The sequence below is a fragment of the Loxodonta africana genome, chromosome X (genome assembly GCF_030014295.1).
Source record: "Loxodonta africana isolate mLoxAfr1 chromosome X, mLoxAfr1.hap2, whole genome shotgun sequence".
In the NCBI taxonomy this organism is placed as follows: Eukaryota; Metazoa; Chordata; class Mammalia; order Proboscidea; family Elephantidae; genus Loxodonta; species Loxodonta africana.
Window position 1 is genome coordinate 98,314,159 of NC_087369.1, and position 27,689 is coordinate 98,341,847.

The 27,689-nt window shown below is 37.9% G+C and overlaps 1 protein-coding gene across 4 annotated transcripts in view; it reads left to right on the forward strand.

The window, feature by feature from the left end:
• Window positions 1–27,689, forward strand: part of APOOL (apolipoprotein O like) — a 99,366-nt gene that overhangs the window by 50,129 nt on the left and 21,548 nt on the right. For all 4 annotated transcript variants that reach the window (XM_010592699.3, XM_064278614.1, XM_064278613.1 and 1 more), the window contains 3 exons: window positions 11,791–11,895; window positions 24,067–24,186; window positions 27,211–27,265. In XM_010592699.3, the coding sequence (XP_010591001.1) occupies window positions 11,791–11,895; window positions 24,067–24,186; window positions 27,211–27,265 (280 nt within the window). The remainder of the gene's footprint in view (window positions 1–11,790; window positions 11,896–24,066; window positions 24,187–27,210; window positions 27,266–27,689) is intronic.

The following is a 27,689-nucleotide window of genomic DNA, read 5'->3' on the forward strand; positions in this document are numbered from 1 at the left end:
ACATCAAATCACAGAATGGTGGGCAACCACACAATACTGGGAATCATGGCCTAGCCAGGATGACACACATTTTGTGGGGGGGGGGGGGGACACACAATTCAATCCATGACATATAGGATTTGTACTTTTATGACTGGCATTTTGCTCAGCTTAATGTTTCCAGGGTTCATCCATGTTGCACGTATCAGGACTTCATTTCTCTTTACGGCTGAATAATATTCTGTTGCATGTATATATCATGTTTTGTTTACCATTCATCTGTCGATGGACATTTCAGTTATTTCCACCTTTAACTACTGTGAATAATGCTGCAGCAAACTCCTATAGGGTCGCTATGAGTCGGAATCGACTCGACGGCACTGGGCTGGGGGTTTAAACATATATGCATGTTTTTGTTTGCATTCCCACTTTTACTTCTTTTGGATATATACCTAGGATTGGGATTGCTGAGTGATATGGTAGTTCCATGTTAAAACTTTTGAGGAATGAACAAACTGTTTTCCACAGCAGCTGTACTATTTTGGATTCCCACCAGCAATGGATGAGTGTTCCAATTTCTCCACATCATCTCCAAAACCTCTTGTTATCCATTCTTTGATCATTGCCATTCTCATGGGAACAAAGTCTTATCTCATTGTCAGTTTTGGCTTGCATCTCCCTAATGGCTAATGAGAGGAGGCCTGTTGGCCCAGTGCATAAGCGCTCGGCTGCTAACCAAAAGGCTGGCAGTTTGAACCCACTCACTGCTCCGTGGGAGAAAGATGCGGCAGTTGGCTTCTGTAAAGATTTACAGCCTTGGGAACCCTATGGGGCAGTTCTGCTCCATCCTGTAGGGTCACTATGAGTTGGAATCGACTCAAGGGCAGTGGGTTTGGTTTTAATAGCTAATTAAGGAGACCTGGTCGTGCAATAGTTAAGTGCTGGCCTGCTATCCAGAGGGTTGGTTGTTCGAACCCACCAGCCACTCCACGGGAGGAAAAGACCTGGCGATCCGCTCCTGTAAAGATTACAGCCTAGGAGACCCTATGGGGAAGATCCACTCTATCATATAGAGTTGCTATGAGTCAGAATCAACTCGACAGCGCACACTAACAACAAGAACAATGGCTAATGAGTTGCCCTAGGTGGTGCAAATGGTTTGCTCTTGACTAGTAACCTAGGCTGGCAGTTTGAACTCATCCAGCGGTAGAATGGAAGAAAGGCCTGCTGCTCTGCTTCTGTTAAGATGACAGCCAAGAAAACCCTAAGGAGCAGTTCTGTTCTGTAACACGTGGGGTTGCCATGGGCTGTAATTGACTTGAAAGCAACAAGTTTGGGTTTTGTTTTGCTTTTACTGGCTAATAATGTCGAACATCTAATCATGCGCTTGTTGGCTGTTAACCTACTTTTGTGAAATGTTTGTTCAATTCTTTTGCCCATTTTTTGATTGGGTTTGTCTTTTTGTTGTTCAGTTGTAGGAGTCTTTTATATATTTTGGATATATGGTTCTTGAAAATTTTCTCCCTATCTGTAGGTTGTCTCTTCACTTTGTTGATAAAATCCCTTGATGAACAAAAGTATTTCAATTTTTATGAGGTTCTGTTTATCTGTTTTTTCTTTTGGGGTTCATGCTTTTGTTATCATATCTGATAGTTCATTGTTAAATACCAGGTCCCACAGCCATGCCCCTATATTTTCTTCTAAGAATTTAATGGTTTGAGTTTTCGCATTTGGGTCTTTAATACATTTTGAATTGCTTTTTCTGTGTGGGGTAAAGCCTGGATCCTGTTTCGTTCTTCTGCATGTGGAAATCCAATTTTCCCAGCGCCATTTATTGAATATTCTTCTTTGCTCATTGAATGGACTTAGCACCCTTGTTGTAAATCAATTGAACATAGGTGTTTGAATTTATTTTTGGACTCTCAATTCTGTTCCATTAGTCTATGTATTATTAAACCAGTACCAGGCTAATTTGATGACTGTAGCTTTATAGTGTATTTTGAAGTCAGGAAATGTGAGTCCTCCTACTTTATTCTTCTTTTTCAAGATTACTTTAGCTATTCAGGGTTGCTTGCTATTCCATACAAATTTGAGGATTGGCTTTTCCATTTCTGCAAAGAAAAGCTCTTGGAATTTTGATGGAGATGGCATTGAATCTTTAGGTTGCATTGGATAGTATTGGCATCTTAACTCTATTACGCCTTCCAGTCCTTGAACACGGAATGTCCTTCCTTTTATTCATGTCTTCCCTAGTTTCTTTCATAATCTTTTATAGTTTTCTGTGTACCAGTCTTTCACTTTCCTGGCTAAATTTATTCCTAGGTACTTTATTCTTTTAGATGCTATTATAAATGATAATATTACTTTAATTTCCTTTTCTGCTTGCTCATTGTTGATATATAGAAATCCAACTGATTTTTACATTCTGACCTTGTACACTGCCACTTTGCCCAGTTCCTTTATTCTGGTAGCTTTCTTGTGGAATCTTTGGTCTATGTATTGGATCATGTCATCTGTGAAAAGGGATAATTTTACTTTCTCCTTCTCAATTTGGATTTCTTTTATTTTTGTCTTGCCTAACTGCTCAGGCTAGGACTTCCAAAATGATGTTGAATAACAGTGGTGAGAGTAGGCATCCTTGTTTTATTCCTGATCTCAGTGGGAAAGCTCTCAGTCTTTGAGTATGATGTTAGCTGTGTGTTTTTTGTACATGTCCTTTATTATATTGAGGAATTTCCCTTCTATTCCTTTTTGTTGAGTGTTTTTTAAATCATGAAATGGTGTTTAATTTTGTCAAATTCCTTTTTTTCATTGATTGAGATGATCATATGATTCTTTTCCTTTGTTTCTATTAATGTGGTGTATTATATTGATTGATTTTCTGATGTTGAACCACCCTTGCGTTCCTGGAATAAATCCCACTTGATCGTGGTATATAAACCTTTTAAAATGTTTTGGATTCGGTTTGCTGGAATTTTGTTGAGGACTTCTGCAACTATATTTATTAGATCCCTATTCGTATATAGTTTTCTTGAGGTTCTTTCCTCTTCTATTTGTTGGAAAAGATTAATTAGGATTGATGTCACTTCTTCTGTTAACGTTTGGTAGAATTTCCCAGTGAAGCTATCTGGTCCAGGACGTTTCTTTGTTGGAAAGCTTTTGATTATTTTTACACAAATTATGTAGATATTATACTTTTTTTTGCCAACCATGCCCTCCCACCAAGAGATATTCTGCTATTTTTTTTTATATTTTACTGTGAAAAATTTACCATAGCACGCTTACGAAAATACCTCACAGGGGTTTGCACGGCTGGCAAAAAACATATAATGTTTGTGTTATTAGCGTAAAAATACAGTATTGATTCAGTCCCTTCACTATGGATGTGCTATGGGTTTGTTGGGATCCTGTTTCTTCTTGAGTAAGGAGTTTATATGTTTGTAGGAATTTGTCCATTTCTTATAAATTATCTAATTTGTTGGTATACAACTGTCTATAGTATTTTCTTAAAATCTGTTTTATTTCTGAAATGTCATTTGTAATGCCCTTTCTTTCATTTCTAATTTTAGACGTTTGTATCTTCTCTCTCTTTTTCTTTGTAAGTCTAGCTAATTGTTGATTTTTTTGATCTTTTAAAAAACCAGCTTCTGGATTTATTGATTATCTCTATTGTTTTTCTATTCTGTATTTCATTTGTTTCTGCTCTTTATTATTTCCTTTCTTCTGGTAGCTTTAGGCTTAGCTTGGTCTTTCTCTTCTAGTTCCTTGAGTTGTAGAGTTAGGTTATTGACTCAGAATCTTTCTTCTTTGTTAATGTAGATATTTATTGCTATAAATTCCCCTCTAAGTACTGCCTTTGCTGCATTCCATAAGTTTATGTTTTATTTTCATTTTCCTTTAACTCTAAGTATTTTTTGATTTGTCTGTTGATTTCTTCTTTGACCTGCTGGTTGCTTAGTACTGTGTTGTTTAATTTCCACGTATTTGTGCATTTTCCAGTTTTTTTCTGTTGATTTCTAGTTTCATTCCATTGTGATTGGAAAAGATACTTTGTGTGATTTCCATCTTTTTAAATTTATTGAGACTTGGCTTTGTGTCCTAGAATATGGTCTATCCTAGAGAATGATACATGTACACTGGAGAAGAATGTGTGTCGTGCTATTGTTGGGTGGAGTGTTCTATATATGTCTATTAGGTTTACTTGGTTAATAAACCAAAAACCAAACCCAGTGCCGTCGAGTCGATTCCGACTCATAGCGACCCTATAGGCCAGAGTAGAACTTCCCCACAGAGCTTCCAAGGAGCACCTGGTGGATTCGAACTGCCGACCCTTTGGTTAGCAGCTATAGTACTTAACCACTATGCCACCAGGGTTTCCACTTGGTTAATAGTATTGCTCAAATCTTCTATTTTTTTTTTTTACTGATCTTCTTTCTAGTTGTCTTACCTATTATCAAAAGTGGTATATTAAAGCCTCCAACTACTATTGCAGGTTGTTGTTGTTAGGTGCCATTGAGTCAGTTCTGACTCACAGCGACCCATGTACAACAGAATGAAACACTGCCCTGTCCTGCACTATCCTCACAGTCATTGTTATGCTTAAGCCGTTTGTTGCAGCCACTGTGTCAGTCCATCTCACTGAGGGTCTTCCTCTCTTTTGCTGACCGTCTAATTTACCAACCATGATGTCCTTCTCCAGGGACTAATCCCTCCTGACAACAACATGTCCAAAGTATGTAAGACGTAGTAGTCTTGCCATCCTTGCTTTTAAGGAGCATTCTGGTTGTGCTTCTTCCAAGACAACTATTGTAGGTAGACCTGTCTATTTCTCCCTTCAGTTCTATCAGTGTTTGCTTTATATATTTGGGGGCTCTGAGGTTAGGTGCAAATATATTTATAATTGCTGTATCCTAATGTATTGAACCTTTTATCATTATTTAGTGTTTTTTCTTTCTTATAATAGGTTTTGACTTCAAGTCTGTTTTGTCTGATATTGAAATTGCCATGCCATTATTATTTCCATGGAATATTTTTTCCATCCTTTCATTTTCAACCTTTTTGTGTCTTTGTACCTAAGGTGTATCTCTTTTATACAATCTCTTTTTTTTAGACAGCATGTAGTTGGATCACGTTTTTTAATCCCGTCTGCCACTCTTTGGCTCTTGATTGGAGCATTTAATTAATTTATTTACATCCAAAATAATTACTGATAAAGGAGGACTTACTTCTGACATTTTGTTGTTCACTTTTTGTGTGTCTTATACCTTCTTTGTCCCTCTTTTCCTTCAGTGCTGTCCTTTTTTGTGAAGTGTTTTTTTTTTTTTTTTTACTAAACCATTTTGTTTTCTATCTTCTTTCCTTTTGTGTATAATTATTTATTTCCTTTGTGGTTACTTTGAAGATTATGTTTAGCATCTTACATTTCTAACACCCTGTTTATTATTGATACCAACTTAACTTCAGTAACATACAGAAACTCTATACTTATTTCGCTCCTGCTCCCCCTTTTATGTTGTTATCACTTATTATCTCTTTATGTCTTAGAAACCCTGACTGAAATTTAAGTATCTTTTATTTTTTTATTATTTTTTATGTTTTTGTCTTTATGAAGCATGAAAGATATGCTAGCTGGATTGTCTAATAAGAAAAATTCCTTAAATCTAGCCTTTATGCTCATAAAGAAATTACCTTTGATGTAGCTTTGCTTTTTCCTCTGTCTGTACAATTTCAAGTTACTGTCTAGTGTCCTTACTTATCCTTCTGCAGGACTTGCTTTAGTATTTCTTGTAGCATCTGTCTAAACCCATTGCCGTCAAGTCAATTCTGACTCCTAGTGACCCTATAGGACAGAGTAGTACTGCCCCATGGGGTTTCCAAAGACTCAAAGGATTCGAAGTGCAGACCCTTTTCAAAGTGCAGGACTCAAGGATTCAAAGTGCAGACCCTTTTGGTTAGCAGCCGAGCTCTTAACCACTGTGCCACCAGGGCTCCAGGTTCAGTCTAGTGGTTACAAATTCCCTCTGCTTTTGTTTAGGAATGTCTTAAGTTTGCCCTCATTTTTGAATAACAGTTTTACTGGATATAGTATTCTTGACTGGTAGTTATTTCCCTTCAGCACTTTAAACATGTCATCCCACTGTCTTGCGTACATGGTTTCTGAGGAAAAACTGGCACTTAATCTTATTGAGGAGCCCTAGTGTCACAGTGGTTAAGAGCTTGGCTGTTAACCAAAAGGTTGGCAGTTTGAGTCCACCAGTCGCTCCTTGGAAACCCTATGGGGGTCATTCAGCTCCATCCTGTAGGGTCACTATGAGTCAGAATTGACTCAATGTCAGTGGGTCTGAGGGTTTTTTTGTTGTTGTCTTTTGGTTTTTTTGGTTTAATCTTATTGAGGACTCATTTTATGTTATGTATCTCTTCTCTCGTGCTTCTCTCGATATTCTCTCTTTTTACTTGCTTTTCAAGAGTTTGATTGTAATATGCCTTGGGGTGGCTCTTACTGGATTTATACTACTTGGAGTTCCTTAAGCTTCTTGGATGTGTAAGTTTGTGTCTGTTGGCAGATTTGGGAAAATTTTAGCCATTATTTCTTCAAAATTCTTTTTATCCATGTTTGTCTCTTTTTTCTTGTTGTTAGGTGCCATCGAGTTGGTTCCAACTCATAGTGACCCTACATACAACAAAACGAAATACTACTCAGCCCTTCACCATTCTCAAAATCATTGTTATGCTTGAGCCCATTGTTGCAGCCACTGTGTCAATCTATTTCATTGAGGGTCTTCCTCTTTTTTGCTGTCTGCTTTACCAAGCTTGATGTCATTCTCCAGGGACTGATCCCTCCTGATAACATGTCCAAAGTATGTGAGACGGTCTCGCCATCCTTGCTTCTAATGAGCATTCTGGCTGTACTTCTTCTAAGAAAGATTTGTTCCTTCTTCTGACAGTCCGTGGAATATTCAATATTCTTCTCCGACACCATAATTCAAAGGCACCAATTCTTCTCTGGTCTTCCTTATTTATTGCCCAGCTTTCACATGCATATGAGGCAATTGAAAACACCATGGCTTGGGTCAGGTGCACCTTAGTCCTTAAAGTGACATCTTTGCTTTTTAACGCTTCACAGGGGTCTTTTGCAGCAGATTTGCCTAATGCAATATATCATTTAATTCCTTGACTGCTGCTTCCATGGGAATTGATTGTGGATCCAAGGAAAATGAAATCCTTGACAACTTCAATCTTTTCTCCGTTTATCGTGATATTGTTTTTTGGTCCATTTGTGAGGATTTTTGTTTTCTTTATGTTGAGGTGTAATCCATATTGAGGGCTGTGGTCTTTGATCTTCATCTGTAAACGCTTCAAGTCCTCTTCACTTTACAGCAAGCGAAGTTGTGTCATCTGCATATTGCACGCTGTTAATGAGTCTTCCTCCAATCCTGATTCTGTGCTCTTCTTCATATAGTCCAGCTTCTCAGATTATTTGCTTAGCATACAGATTGGATAAGCACGGTGAAAGGATACAACCCTGAGGCACACATTTCTTGTATTCCCTTGTTCTGTTCAAACGAATGCCTGTTGGTCTAAGTACAGGTTCCTCATGAGCATAATTAAGTGTTCTGAAATTCCTGTTCTTTGCAATGTTACCCATAATTTGTTATGATCCACATAGTTGAGTGCCTTTGTATACTCAGTAAAACACAGGTAAACATCTTTCTGGTATTTTGTGCTTTCAGCCATGATCCATTTTACATCAGTAATGATATCCCTTGTTCAACATTCTCTTCTGAATCTGGCTTGGCTTTCTGGCAGTTCCCTGTTGATGTACTGTTGCAATCACTTTTGAGTGATCTTCAGCAAAATTTTACTTGCATGTGATAGTAATGATATTGTTCATAATTTCCTCATTCTGTTGGATCACTTTCTTTGGAATGGGTGCAAATATGAATCTCTTCCAGTCGGTTGGCCAGGCAGCTCTCTTCCAAATTTCTTGGTATAGATGAGTGAGCACTTCCAGTGCTGCATCTGTTTGTTGAAACATCTCAACTGGTATTCTGTCAATTCCTGGAGCCTTGTTTTTTGCCATTGCCTTCAGTGCAGCTTGGACTTCTTCCTTCAGTACCATTGGTTCTTAATCATATGCTACCTCCTGAAATGATTGAACATCGACCAATTCTTTTTGGTACATGACAGTGTATTCCTTCCATCTTTTGATTCTTCCTGCATTGTTTAATATTTTCCCCGTAGAATCCTTCAATATTGTAACTTCTCCTCTGGGACTCCAATAATGTGTACATTATTCTGCTTGATGGTGTTCTGAGCTCCTTTAGGCTTTGTTCATTATTATTCATTCTCTTTCCTTTTTGTTCCTCAGGCTGCATATTCTGAATTGCTCTATCTTCATGTTTGCTGATTCTGTCTTTGCCAGTCTGCTCTTGAGCCCTTTCAGAGAATTGTTCATTTCTGTTATTGACCTTTTCAGCACCAGTATTTCTGGTTTTTGGTTTTTTTTTTCATTTCTATCTTTGTATTGAAGTTCTTTGTGTGTGTGTGTGTGTGTGTTGTTTTCCTGATTTCCTTTAGCTCTTTTTCCGTGTATTCCTCTAACTGAGTATGCCTGCTACTGTTGCTTTAAAGTCTTTGTCTGGTATTCCATTAACTGTTCTTCCTTGGATGGTTTCTGTCACCTTCTTTTAGTCTTTTGTTTGGGCTATCCTTTCCTGCCTGCCTCTTCATCTGCTTTGTTCTTTTTTTATTGTATTCAGGACATTAAAATATTTTACTCTGGTGGCTCTAGAGATTCTCCCCCTTTCCTAGGGTTTGCTCTTCTACTTTATTACTGTTATTATTATTTTAACTTATTGGAGGTTGTGGCTCTCTTCTTTAGCTCCAGACTTCCCATGTAGGTGTACCTGTCATTGTACTTTCCTTACTGGTCTCCTTGCCTATGAGTACTGGACATTACTGCTTCACTTACAGGTTCCTTGATTGGAGGTGCTGGCGGTACTACGCAACCCCAAACTCTATGGCTTGTAGCAACCTATCGTGGTTGCCTCACCACCAGATATTGGAAAACCAGACTTCCCTTGCCCCCAGGGGTGCCAGCTATGCCTCTCTAGTGTCTGCACCCCTGTTTGGGTTTGCCAGCTGTCTCTGTTTGCTCATCGCATATCTTCCCCTCTGTGAGAACTGGTCATATAACTGTGGTCTCAGTCCCCACACCACCAGGAGCTGCATCTGTTGCAGACTCACCACAAGCCTCCTCTCCTGGTGGTATCGGCTGTGCAACACTAGTCTCAAAGTCCCACCCCAAAAGCAGCAGCTGTTGCCGATTCGCTACATGTCCTCGCTGCTGATCAGGAACTCAGGCTCGCACTCTACTCATTGTGATGTTCTTTTCCAGGACTCACTGGAACTTTAGCCCCTGCTGCACTTAGCATGTTTCCCTGTCCCTGGTTTGTCTGCTCAGGCTTTCCAGACTGTGCTGTGTTCACTGTGTCTCTCTGTCCTGGGTCTGACTACTCACAAAGTCTGGCCTATGCTGCACTCACCACACTTCTACCTCCCGGGACTCAAAGGGACTCCAGGCGACATTGAGCATGCCACACTGTTCTATCCCAGATCTGCCTGCTTAGGGGTTCTGGCTTGCGCTGTGCTCCCAGAGCCTCTCTGTCCCTAGCTTTACTGCTCAGGAGCCCCCATTTGCACTACCCTTCTGTCACAGTGCTGATTACTTAGTACCTCTGGTCCGCTATGCATCCTCTACGTTGCTGCAACCATGGGCTCCCTGCCTGAGAGCACCAGCTGTAGCTTCCCCAAGGTGGACACACTAAACTGGAAAGAGGGGTAGGGCGAGGATGCTTGGTGGACCTCCGCTATCCCGTCATCTGTGCTATGTTTTCCTTGATTCATTGTTCATTTTGGCCCTCCAACCCTTTAACTGATATCCAGAGATCTGAGATTATCAATTTCATCAATTTTTGCTTGTTTTCTTCTAGAATTATTGTCGGGGGCAAGAGTGTGTGACTGCTTACACCGCCGTCTTGTTCCTCCCTTATTTCTTGCATTCTTAATTCACATCAAGTTATATTCAAAACAAAGGTCACTTTTGGCTTTAGATTAAGCAGGAAATAGATTAAAAGGAATGCATTTTGAGAAGTTAGGGGCCAAGCATTTAAAATAGAAGGAAATTATATCCATAAATAATCTAAATAAAAATTATATTTCAAGATGCACCTGGCATCTCTAGCGCTCCAGATCACCCTCATCCTGTTTTGCTTCTTCCATAGCATTTATCAACTTGTAATATACCATGTATTTATTGTGTTTATTGCCTATCTCCTCTCTACTAGAATGTCAGCTCCATCAAAACAGGTATCTTTGTTTTATTTACTAATGAATCCTAAGCACTTAAACCAGGGTCTGGCACATAGTTGGCACTCAGTTAATATTTGCGAACTGAGTGAATACTGTATTAGTTTTCTGTGGCTCCTGTAACGAACTATCACACACATGATGACATAAAACAACACCTATTTATTCTCTTAAGTTCTGGAGATCAGAAGTCCAAAATCAGTTTCACTGGGCCAAAACCAAGATTTTGTCAGGGCCACTCTTCCTTCAGAGGCTCTAGGAGAGACTTTGTTTCCTTGCCTTTTCCATCTTCTAGAGCTATACTTCTTGTGTTCCTTGTCTCGTGGCCCATTCCGTCATCTTTAAAGTCCCACAATGGAGCATCATCAAATCGCCCTCTCTCCTAAGGTCGTCACATTGCCTTCTCTCTTCTCTTCCAGATTTCTCTCTGCCCCCTCTTCTAAGAGCACTTGTAATTGCGTTTAGGGCCTGCCTAGATAACCCAGGATAATCTCCACATCTCAAGATCCTTAAATTATTCACATCTGTAAAGTTAGTTATTGTACAAGGTAACATTTACAGGTTCCAGGGATTAGGATCTGGATATCTTTGGGGGTCATTATTCAGCATAGTACAAATACCATGATCAATTCCATTTAATCCCTCAAATTGTAAATTCACTTTTTTCTGGTGTCATGAATTGAATTATGTCCCCCCAAAAATGTGTGTATCAGCCTGGTTAGGCCATGATTACCAGTATTGTGTGATTGTCCTCCATTTTGTGATTGTAATTTTCTGTTAAGAGGATTAGGATGGGATTGTAACACCACCCTTACTCAGGTCACCTCCCTAATCCAATGTAAAGGGAGTTTTCCTGGGATGTGGCCTGCACCACCTTTTATCTCTCAAGAGATGAAAGGAAAGGGAAGCAAGCAGAGAGTTGGGGACTTCATGGCACCAAGAAAGTGCAGGGAGCAGAGCAGGTCCTTTGGACCCAGGGTTCCTACGCAGAGAAGCTCCTAGTGCGGGGGAAGATTGATGAGAAAGCCGACAGAGAGAGAAAGGCTTCTACTGGAGTTGACGCCCTGAATTTGGACTTGTAGACTACTTTTACTGTGAAGAAATAAATTTCTCTTTGTTAAAGCTATCCACTTGTGGTATTTCTGTTATAGCAGCACTAGATGACTAAGACACCTTGTCATTATGGTATTTATTTTGTATGAAGTAGGTTGTTAACAGGTGAAAATAGTACTCTGTCATCCAGAGGAGAATTTTAGGAACTATGTCATAAAAATATATAATTTGTAGTGCTTGAGTTTAAATTTGATTTGAGTTTAGATTAAATTTAATTTTAAATTATTTAAATGAAACCAATAGTGTTCTTCAGATATCCCCAAAATTTATCAAGAAATGTAAGATGGGAAGCTTTTCAATTAAAAAGGTATTTTTGATGTATCTTTCCAGATGGGAAAGCTGACAACCTTGCCTACAGGTCTGATATGTGCATCTGTAAGTGTCCGTGCAGCCAAAGAAGAGGATCCCAGAAAGCAGCTAGTGAAACCAGAGCAGGTAATTTGCCTACTACAGGTTTGTGAATTTTGTATGAGATAAAGATGATGGAAAAGCTGTGAGTTTGTTACAGGTGGTGTGAATAGTTAAGTGCTCGACTACTAGCTGAAAAGTTGGCAGTTTGAACCCACCCAGAGGTACCCTGGGAGAAAGGCCTGGCAGTCTGCTCCTGAAAGGTCACAGCTTTGAAAACTCTATGGAGCAATTCTACTCTGCACACATGGGGTTGTAATGAGTTGCAGTCGACTTGACAGCAATTAACAGCAACATTCATCAAAAATGGTTTTAAAGTATTTGTTAGGCACATTTTATAAGTTCAGAGAAATACTAATAAGGTATCTCAAAGTAAACACTGTATTATATTTAACCCAAACATCTAAAATTCTAGCTCCAATGGAAAACAGTTGATTTTTCTTAATGACTGAAAGACCTTTATTAGTTAATAAGTAGTGTAGTATCTTAGAAATTCTAGAAAGGCTGATTTTTTTGTCTTGAAAAACTAATACAGGTACACCTCATATTAGGAAACGTCAGTTCAAGGAAATCATTAAGATCTCAGTTTTGGAAGTGACCCTAATTAGATGTTTTCTAGTTCATCCTAGAAAACATGGTACCATAATCCCCTCTACAATATGCACACTAAGTGGCAGTTTATCCTCTACATGAATAAAACTCTAGGTAAAGGAATCTAAGCCAGCCCATTATGTTTTCTGACAGCTCTAGTTCATCTTAAAGTCCTTCTTTGTATCAGACACAAACCTGTCTCTTAATAACTTCTACCCATTGGCCTTACATTTCTTGCATTGGTGCCATACAGAAAAATTCTCGTCTCAGATATCATTGCTATTTTCATTAACTAATACTTAAAGTAGTATATCCTACACAAGCCTATTCGTTGCCTTAACCATTCCTCATAAGGCATAGCTTTGACTTCTTCACTATCATGATTATTCTCTAGCGAACGTGTTCAGGATGCTTAATGTTTTTTCTTCAGGTGTAAGGATTTTGACCACTGCGGGATAGAATCAGACTCTGACTTCCCTTCTTCTAGATATTATATTTCTGTTTATGCTGCCCCAAGTCACATTTGTTTTGTATTTATTTTTGTTTTTGAGTGCTCATAATCATCCTTGATCGTAATCAAACTTTGACAGACTGAACTTGGCAGTTCTGTAAAATTCATTAAATCATTTACATGTGCTATTTATTTATTTATTTATTACTTATTAAGCTGTGTCTTCTCTAAATCTTTACTTGTGCATTTGGACTTTTTAAACTCCGTTTCAGGTACATTTATGCTTCTTTAAATTTTATTTTGTTGATCTGGCCCATCATGCCAACTTGTTGAGATCTAATTTTGGTTACCATTTCTGTCCACCACTATACTTTTATCTTCTCTAGCCTCAAGTCACCCCTAAGAAATACCTATATACTAATCATCTGCTTAGTAATATATACTTGAATAAGACAGGCCTAGATCAGAATCCTGTCCTTACCACTAATTGGTTGCATGACATTGACCAGAATTCTTAATGGTGGCCTAAGTATTCTGTTGTATGAATATGTCATTATGAAATGTACAATTTTCATGAATTTTTGGAAATTTAGAAAGCTTCCAATTATTTTGCTATTGTAGTCAGTGCTTTAATGAACCACTTTTTATCTAAATCTTTTGTACATCTGTAGTTATTTCCTCAGGTTAAACAAGAAGAGGGAGAAAGAGAATACCAGGAGTCAGCAAGCATGTAGGGAAGTGAATCTACCCTAAACTGCTAATGAAAATTTATAAAACATTATCCAGTGCTTAGAACAGTGCCTCATACACACCAGAGGAGCTCAGTAAATTCTTTTTGTTGAAAGAGTGAATACCACCTTTATGCATATTAGTCTAGCAAATGTATTAATATTTTGTGCCTTCTGACCTACAATTATTCGAGAAATTTAACCTTAGAGGGGTGATATTTTTAAGCCTACCTTGACACTCCCATATTTGGACAGCTCAAACTCTAGGTGAGACGATTGGTAACTAGTATTTGGCCCAAATACCTGAATTTACATATTTCTGAATTTTAAAAGTAAAATTAAGCTCTTTAATGTATTATAGGATACACAGAATTCCTTGTTATATTTTTATATTCCCCAGTACATTTAAAGTAGAATATAAGTGAATAACTTATTCAACAAAGTCGCTTGCGAATTCTGTGCCAGGAACTATTCACGAGGATATATAAGACAGGATCTGTTACTTGAGGAACTTAGACCTTCTGACGGATGAAAATGTGATTTAGGTGGAACATTTCAAGGAAATTTTATTGTGTAAAGTGAGTTATACATCCGTTTAAAACTATTTACAATAAAGCCTCTATAAACCAGAACACTTTATGAATGAGATGTTTAGTTAATTGAATCTTCTGGTAAACTTGAGGCTAACCAGATAATCTTTTTTTTATTTCAACTCTTCTTAGTAAACATCTTTTTCAAAAGTATCCATGTTGTTGTTATTAGGTGCCATCAAATCAATTCTGATTCATAGTGACCCTATAGGATAGAGTAGAACTGCCCCATAGGGCTTCCAAGGCTGTAATCTTTACAGGAGCAGATTGCTACATCTTTCTCCCATGGACTGCTGGTAAGTTCAAACCGCCAACCTTTTGGTTAGCAGCCAAGCACTTAACCATTGTGCCACCAGGGCTCCTTAAGTATCCATATACTCCAGAAAGGTCTGCCAGGCCATGGGGCAGTCTTTTTTTTTTTTTTTCAAACCATGAAATTTGGAGTACTCAGATCTGAAATATTGGCAATTGGGCTACATGTGGAAACCCTGGTGGCGTAGTGGTTAAGTGCTACGGCTGCTAATGAAGAGGTTGGCAGTTTAAATCCGCCAGGCGCTCCTTGGAACCCCTATGGGGCAGTTCTACTCTGTCCTGTAGGGTCGCTATGAGTTGGAATTGACTCGACAGCAGTGGGTTTGGTTTTTTTGGGGGGCTATTAAAAAAAAAAACTTTTTTTTCTTTTTTTACATGTATATCAATAACCACAGACATCCCTGGAAGCTTCTTTTTTTAAATACCTCTTTGATGTGAGTTTGACTTGTTTTTACCAAGAAATGAGAAGAAAAATACTGATTTAAAAGTTCTAGTTATTTGGAGTCCATTTAATTTTAAATGTGGTTTTATAGCCTACCAAATCTAATCATAATTCCTAATCAAATACAAACAAGTTGCATTTATACAGTAAGTGGCCCGGAGTCTTCAGTTCATAGTGGCAATGCGCTTCCCTCAGCGAAGACTATTGTAACAGCTTTTTGGCCGATTCTTAAAAAAAAACTCACAGTAACGTTGAAATCCTTTTACCATAAACCTTTCAGTTACCCTTAAATGCTCATATTCTAACAAGGAAAATGCTTTAAAGCACTGGATCCTAACCATTTTGACCTCTTTGAGAATCTGATGCTCTTCCTAGAAAAGTGCATACATAAAATTTCGCTTACAATAGACCTCAGATGAAGAACCTCTTCTTTAATTTCAAGTACGTTGTTGTTGTTAGGTTCCATTGAGTTAGTTCCAAATCAAAGTGACCCTATGCACAACAGAATGAGACGCTGTCCGGTCCTGCGCCATCCTCAAAATGTTTGATATGCTGGAACCCATTGTTGCAGCCACTGTGTCAAGCCATCTCATTGAGGGTCTTCTTCTTTTTCTTTGACCCTCTACTTTACCAAGCATGATGTCCTTCTCTAGGGACTAGACTAGTCCCTCCTGATAGCATATCCAAAGTATGTGAGACAAAGTCTCGCCATCCTCGCTTCCAAGGAGCACTCTTGTACTTCTTCCAAGACAGATTTGTTTGTTCTTCTGGCACTCCATGGTATATTTAATATTATTCGCTAACACCATAATTCAAAGGCACCAATGCTTCTTTGGTCTTCCTTATTCATTGTCCACCTTTCGCATGCATATGAATGTGAGGCAATTGAAAATATCATGGTTTGGGTCAGGTGCATCTTAGTTATCAAAATGACATCTTTGCTTTCAACACTTTAAACAGGTCTTTTGCAGCAGCTCGGCCCAGTGCAACACATCGTTTGATTTCTTGGCTGCTGCTTCCATTGGTGTTGATTGTGGATCCAAGTAAAATGAAATCTTTGATGACTTCAGTCTTTTCTCCGTTTATCATGATGTTGCTTATTGGCCCATTTATGAGGATTTTTGTTTTCTTTATATTGGGGTGTAATCCATACTGAAGGCTATAGTCTTTGCTCTTCATCAGTAATTACTTCAAGTCCTCTTCATTTGCAGCAGGCAACCTTGTGTCATCTGCATATCGCAAGCTGTTAATGAGTCTTCCTCCAATCCTTCATAGAGTCCAGCTTCTCAGATTATTTGCTGAGCACATAGATGGAATAAGTATGGTGAAAGGATACAACCCTGACGCACACCTTTCCTGACTTTAAACCACTCAGTATCCCCTTGTTCTGTTTGAACAACTGCCTCTTGGTCTATGTAAAGGTTCCTCATGAACACAATTAAGTGTTCTGGAATTCCTGTTCCTCGCAGTGTTATCCATAATTTGTTATGATCCACACAGTTGAATGCCTTTGTATAGTCAATGAAACACAGGTAAACATCTTTCTGGAATTCTCTGCTTTCAGCCAAGTTCATCTGACATCAGCGGTGATATCTCTGGTTCCACATCCTCTTCTGAAACCAGCCAGAATTTCTGGCAGTTCCCTGTCAAGGTACTACTGCAACTATTTCCGAATTATCTTCAGCAGAATTTTACTTGTGTGTGACATAAATGGAATTGTTCAATCATTTCCACATTCTGTTGGATCACTTTTCTTTGGAATGGGCACAAATATGGCTTTCTCCCAGTCGGTTGGCCAGGTAGCTGTCTTACAAATTTCTTGGCGTAGATGAGTGAACACTGCATCTGTTTCTTGAAACATCTTAATTAGTATTCCGTCAATTCCTGGAGCCTTGTTTTTTGCCAGTACCTTCAGGGCAGCTTGGACTTCTTCCTTTGTATTATCGGTTCTTGATTATATGCTAACTCCTGAAGGGATTAAACATCGACCAATTCTTTTTGGTACATTGACTCTGTGTAGTCTTTCTACCTTCTTTTGTTGCTTCCTGAGTCATTCAATACTTTGCCCATTAAAAAAAAAAAATTTTTTTTTTTTTTTTCCAAAATTGCAACTTGAGGCTTGAATTTTTTTTTCAGTTCTTTCAGCTTGAGAAATGCTGACCGTTTTCTTCCTTTTGGTTTTCTAATTCTAGGTCTTTGCATTTCATTATATATAATACTTTGTCTTTTCAAGCCGCCCTTTGAAATATTCTGTTCAGCTCATCGTTTCTTCTGCTCACATTAGCTACTCTGCATACAAGAGCAACTGTCAGAGTCTCTTCTGACATCCATTTTGGTCTTTTCTTTCTTTCCTGTCTTGTTAATAACCTTTTGCTTTCTTCATTTATGATGTTCTTGATGTCATTCCACAATTCATCTGGTCTTCAGTCATTAGTGTTCAGTGCATCAAATCAGTTCTTGGGATGGTCTCTAAATTCAGGTGGAATAAACTCAATGTTGTACTTCGGCTATTGTGGGCTTGTTTTAATTTGTTCATCTTCAACTTGAACTTGGACATGAGCAACTGAGTCTGTTCTACAGTTCATCCCTGGCCTTGTTCTGACTGATGATTTTGAGCTTTTCCAACATTTCTTTCCACAGATGTAGTCAATTCTAGTCCTGTGTTTTCCATCTGGTGAGGTCCACATGTGTTGTCACCATTTATGTTGTTGAAAAAAGGTATTTGCAATGAATAAGTCGTTGGTCTTGTAAAATTTTATCATGCAATCTCAGGGGCCATCTGAATCACTAAGGCCATATTATCCAACTGCCAATCCTTATTCTTTGTTTCCAGCTTTCACATTCTAATTACCAATAATTATCAGTGCATCTTGATTGCATGTTTGATCAATTTCAGACTGCAGAGATTGGTAAAATCTTCAGTTTCTTCATCTTTGGCATTAGTTGTTGGTGCATAAATTTGAATAATAGTTGTATTAACTGGCCTTCCTTTTAGGCGTATTGACATTATTCTACCACTGACAGCATTGTACTTCAGGATAGATCTAGAAATGTTCTCTTTGACTATGAATGTGATGCCATTCCTCTTCGTCATTCCTGGCACAGTAGACTGTGTGATTATCTGATTCAAAATGGCCAATATTAGCCCATTTCAGTTCAATAATGCCTAGGATATTGATGTGTATACCTTCCATTTCATTTTTGATGGCTTCCAATTTTCCTAGATTCATACTTCGTACATTCCATGTTCCAATTATTACTGGTCGTTTGCGGCTGTTTCTTCTCATTTTGAGTTGTGCCACCTTCATTTGCTGAAAGCTTGACTCCACTCATGTCATTAAGGTCAACTCTACTTTGAGTCAATTTGTCCTACTGTGGTGGCTTGCGTGCTGCTGTGATACTGGAAACTTTGCCACTGGTATTTCAAATACCAGCAGGGTCACCCTTGGTGGAAAGGTTTCAGCAGAGCTTCTAGACTAAGACAGACTGGGAAGAAGGACCCAGCAGTCTGCTTTTGAAAAAAATTGGCCAGTGAAAACCTTATGAATAGCAGCAAAACATTGTCTGATATAGTGCCTGAAGATGAGCCCCTGAGGTTGGAAGGCATTCAAGATACAACTGGAGAAGAGCTGCCTCCTCAAAGTAGGGTCAACCTTAATGACATGGATAGAGCCAAGCTTTCAGGACCTTCATTTGCTTATGTGACATGACTCAAAATGAGAAGAAACAGCTGCAAACATCCATTAATAGTTGGGATGTGGAATGTACAAAGTATGAATCTAGGAAAATTTAAATTTGTCAAAAATGAAATGGAATGCATAAACATCACTATCCTAGGCATCAGTGAGCTGAAATGGATTGGTGTTGGCCACTTTGAATCAGACAGTCATATGGTATACTATGCCAGGAATAACAAAGAGGAATGGCGTAGCATTCATCGTCAAAGAGAACATTTCAAGATCTATTCTGAAGTGCAACACTGTCTGCGATATAATATTTATGCAGCAACCACTAAGGCCAAAGATGAAGAAATTGAAGATTTTTACCAACTTCTGCAGTCTGAAACTGATCAAACATGCAATCAAGTTGCATTGATAATTACTGGTGATTCAAATGCGAAAGTTGGAACCAAAGAAGGATTGGTAGTTGGAAAATATGGCCTTGGTTATAGAAATGATGATGGAGATTAAGTGATAGAATTTTGCAAGACCAACGACGACTTCATTGCAAATACCTTTTTTCAACAACATAAACGGTAACAATACTGGTCCTCACCAGGTAGAATACACAGGAATCAAATTGACTACATCTGTGGAAACAAATGAGGGAAAAGCTCAGTATCGTCAGTCAGAACAAGGCCAGGGACTGACTGTGGAACAGACCATCAATTGCTCATACGCAAGTTGAAGTTGAAGAAAATTAGAACAAGTCCAGGAAAGCCAAAGTACGACCTTGAGTATATTCTACCTGAATTTAGAGACCATCTCAAGAGTTGATTTGACACATTGAACACTGATGACTGATAACTAGATGAGTTGTGGAATGACATCAAGGACATCATACATGACAAAACCAAGAGGCCATTAAAAAGTCAGAAATGCTAGAAACCATCAAAATGGATGTCAGAAGAGACTGTGAATGTTTGTCTTGAATGTGGGGTAGCTAAAGTGAAAGGAAGAAATGAAAGTAAAAGCTGAACAGAAGATTTGAAAGGGCTACTCAAGAAGATAAAGTGAAGTATTATAATGAAATGTGCAAAGACCTGAAGTAGAAAACCAAAAGTTCAGAACATGTCCAGCATTGCTCAAGCTAAAAGAACTGAAGGAAAAAATCAAGTTTCAGGGTGCATAGTGAAGGATTATATGGGCAACATACTGAATGACACAGGAAGCATCATAAGGAGGTGGAAGAAGTACACAGAGCCACTGTACCAAAAAGAATCAGTAGACGTTCAGCCATTTCAGGAGGTAGCATATGATCAAGAACCAATGGTACTGAAGGAAGAAGTCCAAGCTGCATGAAGACATTCTCAAAAAAACAAGCCTCCAGGAATTGACAGAATACCAACTGAGATGTTTCAAGAAACGGATGCAGCACTGGAAGCACTCACGCATCTCTGCCAAGAAATTTGGAAGACAGTTTCCTGGCCAACCAACTGGAAGAGATCCATATTTGTACCTATTCCAAAGAAAGGTGATCCAACAGAATGTGGAAATTATTGAACAGTATCATTAACATCACATATAAGTAAAAATTTGCTGAAGATCATTCAGAAATGGTTACAGCAGTACATCCTCAGTGAACTTCCAGAAATTTCAAGCCAGATTCAGAATAGGATGTGGAACAAGGAATATCATTGCTGATGTCAGATGGATCCTGGCTGAAAGCCAGAGAGATGTTTACCTATGTTTTATTGACTATGCAAAGGCATTCGACTGTAAATTATGGATAACATTGGGAAGAATGGGAATTCCAGAACACTTAATTGTGCTCATGAAGAACCTGTACTTAGACCAAAAGGCAGTCATTCGAACAGAACAAGGAGATACCGCGTGGTTTAAAGTCAAGAAAGCTGTGCATCAGAGTTATATCCTTCCCCCATATTTATTCAATCTGTATGCTGAACAAATAATATGAGAAGCTGGACAATATGAAGAATGGGGCATCAGAATTGGAGGAAAACTCATTAACAACATGCGTATGCAGATGACACAACCTTGCTTGCTGAAAGTGAAGAGAAATTGAAGCAAGCACTTACTGATGAAGATCAGTTGAAGCAAGCACTTACTGATGAAGATCAGAGACCACAGCCTTCAGTATAGATCACACCTCAACATAAAACAAAAATCCTCATAACTGGACCAATAAGTAACATCATGATAAACAGAGAAATTACAGAAGTTTTAAGGATTTCATTTTACTTGGAACCATAATCAACACCCATCGAAGCAGCAGTCAGGAAATGAAAGGATGCATTGCATTGGGTAAAAGACCCCTTCAAAGTATTGAAAAGCAAAGTTGTCACTTTAAGGACTGAGGTGCGCCTGACCCAAGCCGTGGTGTTTCATTCGCCTCACAGGCATGTAAAAGCTGGACAATGAATAAAGAAGACTGAAGAGGAATTTATGCCTTTGAGTTGTGGTGTTGGTGAAGAATATTGAATATCTCATGGACTGCCAGAAGAACGAACAAATTTTTCTTGAAAGAAGTACAGCCAGAATGTTCCTTAGAAGCGAGGATGTCAAGACTTTATCTCCCATACTTTGGACATGCTATCAGGAGTGACCAGTCCCTGGAAAAGGACATCATGCTTGGTAGAGGGTCAGCAAAGGAGAGGTACACCCTCGACCAGATGGATTGATACAGTGGCTGCAACAATGGACTCATGTATAACAATCATTGTAAAGATGGTGCAGGACTGGACATTGTTTTGTTCTGTTGTACATAGGGTCACTGTGAGTCGGAACTGACTCGAGGGCACTGAACAACAGCCAACAACTGCTTTGAAGAGACAGCTCTTTCCCATTCATATTTTGAGTTGCTTCTAACCTGAGGGGTCATCTTCAGGCACTATACCAGACGATGTTCTGCTGCTCTTCATAAAATTTTCACTGGCCAGTTTTTTCAGTAGACTGCCAGGTCCTTCTTCCCAGTCTGTCTCAGTCTGTAAGCTCGGCTGAAACCTGTCCACCAAGGGTGACCCTGCTGGTATTTGAAATACCAGTGGCAAAGCTTCCAGCATCACTGCAACACCCAAGCCACCACAGTACGACAAACTGCCAGACACGTGGTGAAATCTAATGTATACTGTGGTGTAAATGAAATATCACCAGGTTTTGATAGGAATAGGGGAGAGAATAAGAAAAGTAAATGCCTAGTGAAGCTTGGAATTCAGTTAGGCTCAAAAATAGAAAGGCTGGGGATGTGATGGACAAATATATAAGTAAATAATTTTCCCCGTTCTAATGCCCAGGCATTCACATACATGCCCCTTTTCTAGAGGAGCAGGGGAACTTTCCTTCATGCATTATGCTTGCTTTATATTTTTAAAAATACGTCTTTTATATAAAAATACACCTCTGACCTCCCTAATTACACGTAGTTGCTAACTTGGTGAATTTATATCCATGCATTAACTCTTTAATCTTATCATGGGTAGCAAATGGTCATTTAGTGGTAAAACAAGGCTTTTGTGACCCACTCCTGGAAGAGTTTCACGAAACCTGTACTGTCTCATGTTTGCTATTGCTGTAGGAATAATCCAAAGCCACTGGTGATTTAGTTCACTTGCTGTTGATTGGTAAACTTGATTCTCCCCCGATTATGTCTTTATGATACTTCCTAGAAAGTTTCTATACCCCAAACCTTTAAAATACCTAAAATATAGCCTAACCTAAAAAATAGCTTTTTTTTTTTTCCCTTAAGGAAATAAGACCTTACCAGGTTAAACTCTTTAATAGTGCTTTTATGTTTTAAATTTGTTTTTATTAAGAATTGATTAGCATCAAAAGGATGTGTATTCAGTATATTAAAAGGTGTAAAAACATAATAATATGATGAACAACCATGTACCTATCACCCAGCTTAAAGGAAAAGGAAAACAAAATTATCTGTGTTCCCATCCCTCCCTGTCATTTTAGAGGTAACCTTTACCCTAAATTTTGATTATTGTTTTCTTCCTTTATTTTATAGATTTACTTTATATGTCTATATTAGTAACAAAATATATATTTTTGGTTTTGCATGTATGTGAACTATAAACTAATGGAAACATACTTGCATGTAATTTTCTGCAATTTAACTTTTTGCTCAACATTATATTCCTGAGATTCATCCAAATTGTTCCATTTAGCTCTAATTTATGAATTTTCTGTACTGTATGATATTCCATTATATGGATATACCACAATTTAATTATCTCTTCTACTGTTGGTGGACATATGAGTTGTTTCCAAACTTTTGCTGTCAAAATATTTCTGTGAACATTTTATGCACATATTTTCAAGTATATGTACCTAGGAGTGGAATTACTGGGTCATGTATGTGGCATCTTCAATTTTACTATAACATCCTGAAGTATTTTTAAAAGTGTTTATACCAATTTACATCCCTGCAGCCAGTGTCTAAATGTAGCCTTCACATTCATGCCAACACTTGATCTCATCAGAGTTTAACTTACCAATCCAGTGGAGGTGAAACACCGTCTCATTTGCTTTCAGTTTTCACCTCCATAATTACTAATGGAGTTGAACATAATTTTATATATATGTCCTTTAGTGGATGTATAGAAGTATCACATTTTGGATTAATTTGTATTTCCTAATGAATAATTTTGTTGAGCATCTTTCCATGTGCTTATTTACCTCTATAAATCTTCTGTGGCGAAGTGTCTGTTCAAATTTTTGGCCCATTTTTATTAGGTCATTTGTTTTCTTAACAGAGTTTTGAGAGTTCTGTATATATTCTGGATTATGTCGGTTTTTTTTTTTTTTTTACCAACCTGGGAGCACTTTAAATATATTCTTGGATTGAGGTTTCTCAGATTAGCAAGGTAATTTCATTCTGCAGAGTTCTCTTGTGTTTGCCGATTCTTAAAAAAAAAAAGGGTTATTTCCCACCACTGCACTCAATGCCCAGTCTTTGAGACAGTCAGTTTTCCTTGCAGTTCCTTGGGATACAGGGTTTATTTCTAGTTCACCCTTAAGTTGAGTAGATAACAGTTTGAGATACCAGCTTTGTAGTGTCCAGATTGCCCACCTTACACAGTTCGTGGTTTTGTTTCATGTTCCTCATACTCCATGCACCATATTCACCTGTTTTATAGTAAATGCCTTCATAGTAAAACCTGGTTTTATTGGTCATCCCTCTGGGTTTCTGTTTTTACTTAATTTATGGCCTCTGAATATTCTTTATAGCCAGCTTACCCAATTATCCCTGCATCTAAGGTGGTTTTAAAAAATATTTTGTCCAGCATTTTTAGTTGTTTTTAGCAGGAAGGTTGATGAGGATTTCTGTTCTTTCATACTGCCGGAAAAGGAAGTTGATCTGTTTTATGTTTTTGACATAAACTTTTTTTATCTCTAGCTCCCCATATATACTGCACCACCTCTCCAATCTAAATATGTTGAAGAACAGCCTGGTCATTTGCAAATGGGCTTTGCTTCCATCCGCACTACAACTGGTCGTTATGTTGGCTGGTTCAAGGTAAGTAAATTCTGATACTAATTTAATATTGGAGATTTTTAATTTTTATTACATACCAGTTATTCCAGTTACCTATCGATATGTAAGAGACTACCCTAAAATCTAGTGACTTAAAAAACAGCAGCCTTTCTATTCTATCTCATGATTTTGTACGTCAGGAATCTGATCACAGTTCAGCCGGAGGATGCTTCCATTGTATGTCATGTTCACAGAGGTCACTCACTGGTGTTCAGTTGGTGGATGAACTGATTTATATAAAGTTCAACACAGCTTCATTCACATCTCTGGCAGCTTGTCAGAGATGACTGAAAAGCCTGGGTTTATCTGGGATTGTCGACTGGAAAACCTAGACATGGCTCTCAAGAATGGTGGTCTCGGGGTGGTCAGGTATCTTACGTGGGCAGTCTAAGGCTCCCAGAAAGAATGTTCTCAGAGGCCCTAGGCAGAAGTTGCTAATCTTATTCTTACCTGTCCTCGAATGTCCAAGAAAATCGTTTCCACATTATTCTATTGTTCATTCAAGTCACTGATGCCAGCCCAGTTTTAAAAGGAAGGGAATTAGATGCCACCTCTTAATGAGAGTAGCAGTAAAGAATTTGTGGCTGTATTTAGTCCTCTGTACCACCACTGCATAGGTCAAAGCAGTTCAGCAAGCATGTGTGTGTTACCTGGCATGTACAAGGCATCGTTTGGTCTTTTACATGAAAGGCTGAGATTACTTCTGAATTGTTTCTTATTTGGTTAAACAAAACGTTGTTCAGTTGTTGGATTAGGCTCATAAAATCATTTTGACTACAGTATAGCCATTGGGCAAAGCAAAATTCACCCAACTTTACTGTTTAATTTTCAGTCAGCGTTATTCATCAGCAGAGTGGTGGAGCAAGCTGTTAAACCGCTTATCATCACATCAACATAGTTGTGCTAGTATCAGTATTACCAGCTGTCGATGTCAGAATGATAATGTTGGTACCATTGTTTTTATTTTTTTTTTAGTCTCATGACCACACAGCTTTTCCTCAAATCTAGCCTAACCAATTGTGAATTCCTATGCTTTTTATTTTCTAACCTATTCTCTTAAAAAAATTTCTAATGATCTTATGAAAAACAACATAGCCTTAGGTAAAATACCAAGCCCATATGAATTTCGGTCATTCCAGATGATACTTCAAACTTCTGATGAACACATGGTGTTATTTTTGAAAGTGTGTGCTTGTCACATACCTCTTCTAATAGCACTAGTTGTCTTTTAGGTACACAGCACACATTCTTAATAATTTGGTCTTGGAGGGAAGTAACTAATTAGGGTCTGAATCATGCCCCTGAAGCTATGTGTTGACAGCTGGATGATTCAGACGTAGGTGTCCTGAGACCAGATTTTCCATTGCGTTTTCCAATTTGTATTCACCGAGATAAATTGTTGCTGAGAGATCCTTAAATTGCTATTGTAATTATCATCCAATTTAAGACTAAAAAAGCATTATATTCTGTTAATATGCCAAAATGAATAAGTTGAAGAATAGCATTTTTTAATGCATTTTATCCTCAATGTAAACTATTCTGTCTTTCTGGTTTTTCTGTAAAAACGTAGCTATTCTTTAAAAATTACTTCTAACTCAAGTTACATTCTGCATTAAACCTAGGATCACGTAGGGCAAAGTCAATTCCTAATGCTGCACCTTAGTATGTTGAAATTTAGGTAGCAGTGACCCCAGTGGTAAAAGTGAATTCCTAAACACAGCTAAGGATAATTCCCCATAAGAAGTGACTAGCTTTCTTCCTCAATGGTTTAATGATTTCCAAACAGCTAGTCAATAGATATTTTCATTTGGAAGATGAAATTTTCCTGAGAGACCGTTCCTAAGGAGAACTAGCTCAGTGGCTGCAGCTCTGGGCTGGCTTGTACAGCTTTAAACTAGGACGGACAGGATGGACCTCTGCGTCTCTGATTAACATTACAACGTCCAAGAAGAAATTACTAGGACCGAGATAGCTCCGTGGCAGTAACTTACTTCTTTCCTGTCTAATATATTCATTTCTAGTTTCTTTGCTTTGAAAATCTCTTGATCTTGTTTTTTTTTTTTACCCCCATGGTTTTATAGCAACTAGTTCAGAGAAGGAGACCACATGTTTGAATTGTGTTTTCTGGCCCCTACAGTAGAGTACAGCATAACTATGGGTAAAAAAATTTTTTGTGCCTTTATTTTTCTTCTGATATATTTGAGATAATAGCTATCAATTAATAACTATTTATAGCTATCTTCCTTGCATTAAAACAAATTAGTTAGCATCAGGTAAGAGAAAAAAATTACTTTAAAGGTTTAATCCCTCCAGAGTGTTAATAGGATCTTGATTTGTAGTAAATTTATGTTCCTGTTTAAAAACAGAACGGACACCAGTCTGTGTAGGATGATTTTTATCCTACGATAAATGTCTTTATTAGATTTTTTCTAATGCTAATACACACTAAGAAAAAAAGGAGAAGATGAAGCCCTTTTCTTTAGTTTTTTCCCCCTTTGCTTTTTCTCACAAATTATGTTGTTGCTCTTGCATCTTTGTCAGTCAGATGTTTCTTCTGAGCTTCTATACCACCCTTCGTGTTTTATTTAAATTACATTCATTCTTCTAGGCAGTTGTAAAATGATAAATCTGTGTTGCTGCAATATTTTTTCTCTGAGTCGCACTGAGTTTTTTTATAGGCATTACTCTTCCTCATTTATATGAAGAAAGTAGTAAACAAATATTACCCCTGTTAAATAGAATGGAAGGCAAGAAAAGAGAGGCTAAGTTTTTTCATAGTGAATAAATAGGAAAGCTGGATTTAGATCTGGGTACAATGCCATGTTATTAATCTCTATTCTTGAAATACTGAGAAACTTTTTTTTCTAAAAGGCGAGCAACAACTATTTACCTATTATTTCATCTATCAAGTAAACGTTTTGATATAATCTCAGAGATGTAGACTATTTTATCCAATTATTGACAGCTTCAAAAATCCAAATGTCATTTTTCTCTTTTTATGCTTAGGGTGTATATGTCTTTGTGAAAAATGGGATAATGGATACGGTACAATTTGGGAAAGGTAGGTGAGTAAACTGTCCATAATTAGAAATGTTCTATTGTTTTTAAGTTGCAAGATTTAAATGTGAGAAAAATAAAAACATGATGTGTTATCTATTATCAGGCTTTTGCCAACTCAGAAGATACTGTGTAGCAGTTTGTTAAAAATAATAACAAAGCAATAGTAACTACCATTTATTTAGTGATTAGTATGTACTAAGGTACTGTGCTTAGCATTTTCATAATTTATCTAATTTTATTTTTGTAGCAATTCTGTGAAAGTTAGTATTATAATTATCTCCATTTTATAAATGAGGAAACTGAGGTTTAGAAACATTAAATAGGTTACCAAAGTCACATAGCTAGTAAGTGCTAGTGCCTGGACTTAAACCGAGGTCTGTTTTAACTACAGAGTCCATATTATATATTCATAAAGCACAAATTAA